The 2363-nt window shown below is 38.4% G+C and overlaps 1 protein-coding gene across 1 annotated transcript in view; it reads left to right on the forward strand.

Annotated features, from left to right (window-relative positions):
* Window positions 1-2363, forward strand: part of LOC117943373 (dedicator of cytokinesis protein 3-like) — a 168834-nt gene that overhangs the window by 156410 nt on the left and 10061 nt on the right. The window contains exon 38 of the mRNA XM_034869456.1: window positions 1347-1430. Within this exon, the coding sequence (XP_034725347.1) occupies window positions 1347-1430 (84 nt within the window). The remainder of the gene's footprint in view (window positions 1-1346; window positions 1431-2363) is intronic.

Consider the following 2363-nt stretch of genomic DNA (forward strand, 5'->3'; position numbering starts at 1 on the left):
AGTTTAATCTCCAGAGTGGGACATCTCTCTAGTTTTATCTCCAGAGTGAGACATCTCTCTAGTTTAATCTCCAGAGTGAGACATCTCTTTAGTTTTATCTCCAGAGTGAGACATCTCACTAGTTTTATCTCCAGAGTGAGACATCTCTCTAGTTTTATCTCCAGAGTGAGACATCTCTCTAGTTTTATCTCCAGAGTGAGACATCTCACTAGTTTTAGACACAGAGTGAGGCATCTCACTTCTATCCTATCTTTGTTGGGAGCTGCACATGCTCAGTAGCTCGGTAAGATCCATCAGCTGATAACTCTTTCTCCAGCTTTGGTCAGTCCAAGGCAGGATCAGCTGGGAGACTTCTTCTAGACCAGGGACACAACAGGGACAGGAAGTAGAACAGGTACAGGAAGTAGAACAGGGACAGGAAGTAGTTGTTTTGGAGATGATGGTCAACTAGTGGGTGTTGTAGCAGTGTTTTGCCATTGAGAACAAGCTAGCATGCTAGCGGTTAGCCACCTCGTCTCTAGTGACGTAGAAAGTCGTGCAGATGTTGGACAGCTCACCGAGAGACTGAAGACAGAGGACACTCAGAAACCGAATCTCACTCAAGACAGCATGGATAGTTTTTTCCCACGGTTGTATGCATGTTGGTAGCACCAGAGACACAAATTAACCCCCCAAATCCCAGAAAAGGTGATTTATTTATAATAAAGGCACTTTAATGTTTAGCTCAGGTCAACAGTCTTTTAATAGAAACTGCTGTTGGCACGTTAAGTATTTTTACAGGAAGTGTGTTGTTCAGTTATTTTACTTTATATAGATAATTAAGCATAAATGTAGAAGTCAAGTGTCTAATTTATTTATGAAGTGTTGTATGTCTTTAAGTGAATGTGTTTTTGAAAGTTAAGGATTATACGTGCCATTAATTTGCACGTTAAAATACTTTAGAGTACTTTTTAAGAGTACTACTCTCTGAGCCATTCACATTGTGGGGTGTCCTGGTTAAGCATTCCCCCCATGTACAACCAGAGACACTTCTTCCTTTCTTACCTTTCACAATAAAAGCCCTAGACATACTAACTGTTCACCAGCGGAAACAGCAGCTCAACGCTGCCAGTAGAAATAGTTTTGATGCTAATTATTCAGAGGTGATTCTGTAACATTATCCGGATGTTTATATGTCGGTGTGTGTCGGCCTTGGGAATATATTTTGTTTCATTTTCCTGAAAGGCTCAATAAACCCTCATCGTATTATTTATAATAATTATTGAAGACAATATTGAAGGTGCATGTCCTCTGTGATTTCATAATGTTTTAAGCTGTGTTGTATGCTTTACTTTCTTTGTCCCCAGGCTTTCTTTGATAAGGAGTACATCATGAGCCACCCTGAAGACACAGAGAAGATCACACAGCTCAAAGACCTGATGCAGGAGCAGGTGAGACCTCATCAGACCGACGGTGGCTTGCATAAGTTTACACACCCAGGCTAAAGTTGAATAAAAGTATCGTAAATAAATAAATAAATGTTCTTCCTTAAAATACAGGGGGTATAAGTATACACCCCCCTATATTAAATTCCCACAGTCACAGCTCTGTTCTTCTTCAGTGGTTATTCTCAGGGACCGTAGGAGGATGCATTCAGGATGCAGCAAAATCAGGTTTGTAAAGGAGCGCACATGTGGAGCATGTACTGTCGCTTGTATAAGTTTACACACCCATGCTGAAGTTGACTAAAAAGAGGGATAAAAAAATCATATTTTGGAAATCGATCTTAATGACTTAATTAAAAAGAATAGGAAAAATCATGTGAATGAATAATGTATCATGAATAAATAAATGTTCTTCCTTATACACCCCCCTATGTTAAATTCCCATAGAGGCAGGCAGATATTCTATTTTTAAAGGCCAGTTCTTTCATGGATAAAGGTCCCTTGGTCTTTGGAGTTAAAACGCTAGTCTGATTTGCATTGAGAGATGATCTTATGGAAAGTTCCCCATGTTGATCTTTAGGTATGATGAAGGATGATGTATGTGGGGGGGGGGTATTTTAATTCCTAAGGCCAAGGGAGCTTTATCAGGGTGCATAGTATCCTGATCCATGAAATAACTGTCCTTTAATAATAAAAATATGGGGGGTGTATACTTATGCCCCCTGTATTTTAAGGAAGAACATTTATTTATTTATAATACAAAAATATACAATACATTAAAAGAATTATGATACATTATTCATTCACACTAAAATGATGTCCTTAAAGGTTGAATTTTTTTCGTAATTTCTTTCATTAAGGCATTACAGTTTTTCTCCATTGGTTTGGCTCATTTCTTGAAACAGAAATTACATTCTCAAAACAACATGGACAAACCTC

Source organism: Etheostoma cragini, chromosome 4 (assembly GCF_013103735.1).
Source record: "Etheostoma cragini isolate CJK2018 chromosome 4, CSU_Ecrag_1.0, whole genome shotgun sequence".
Classification (NCBI taxonomy): Eukaryota; Metazoa; Chordata; class Actinopteri; order Perciformes; family Percidae; genus Etheostoma; species Etheostoma cragini.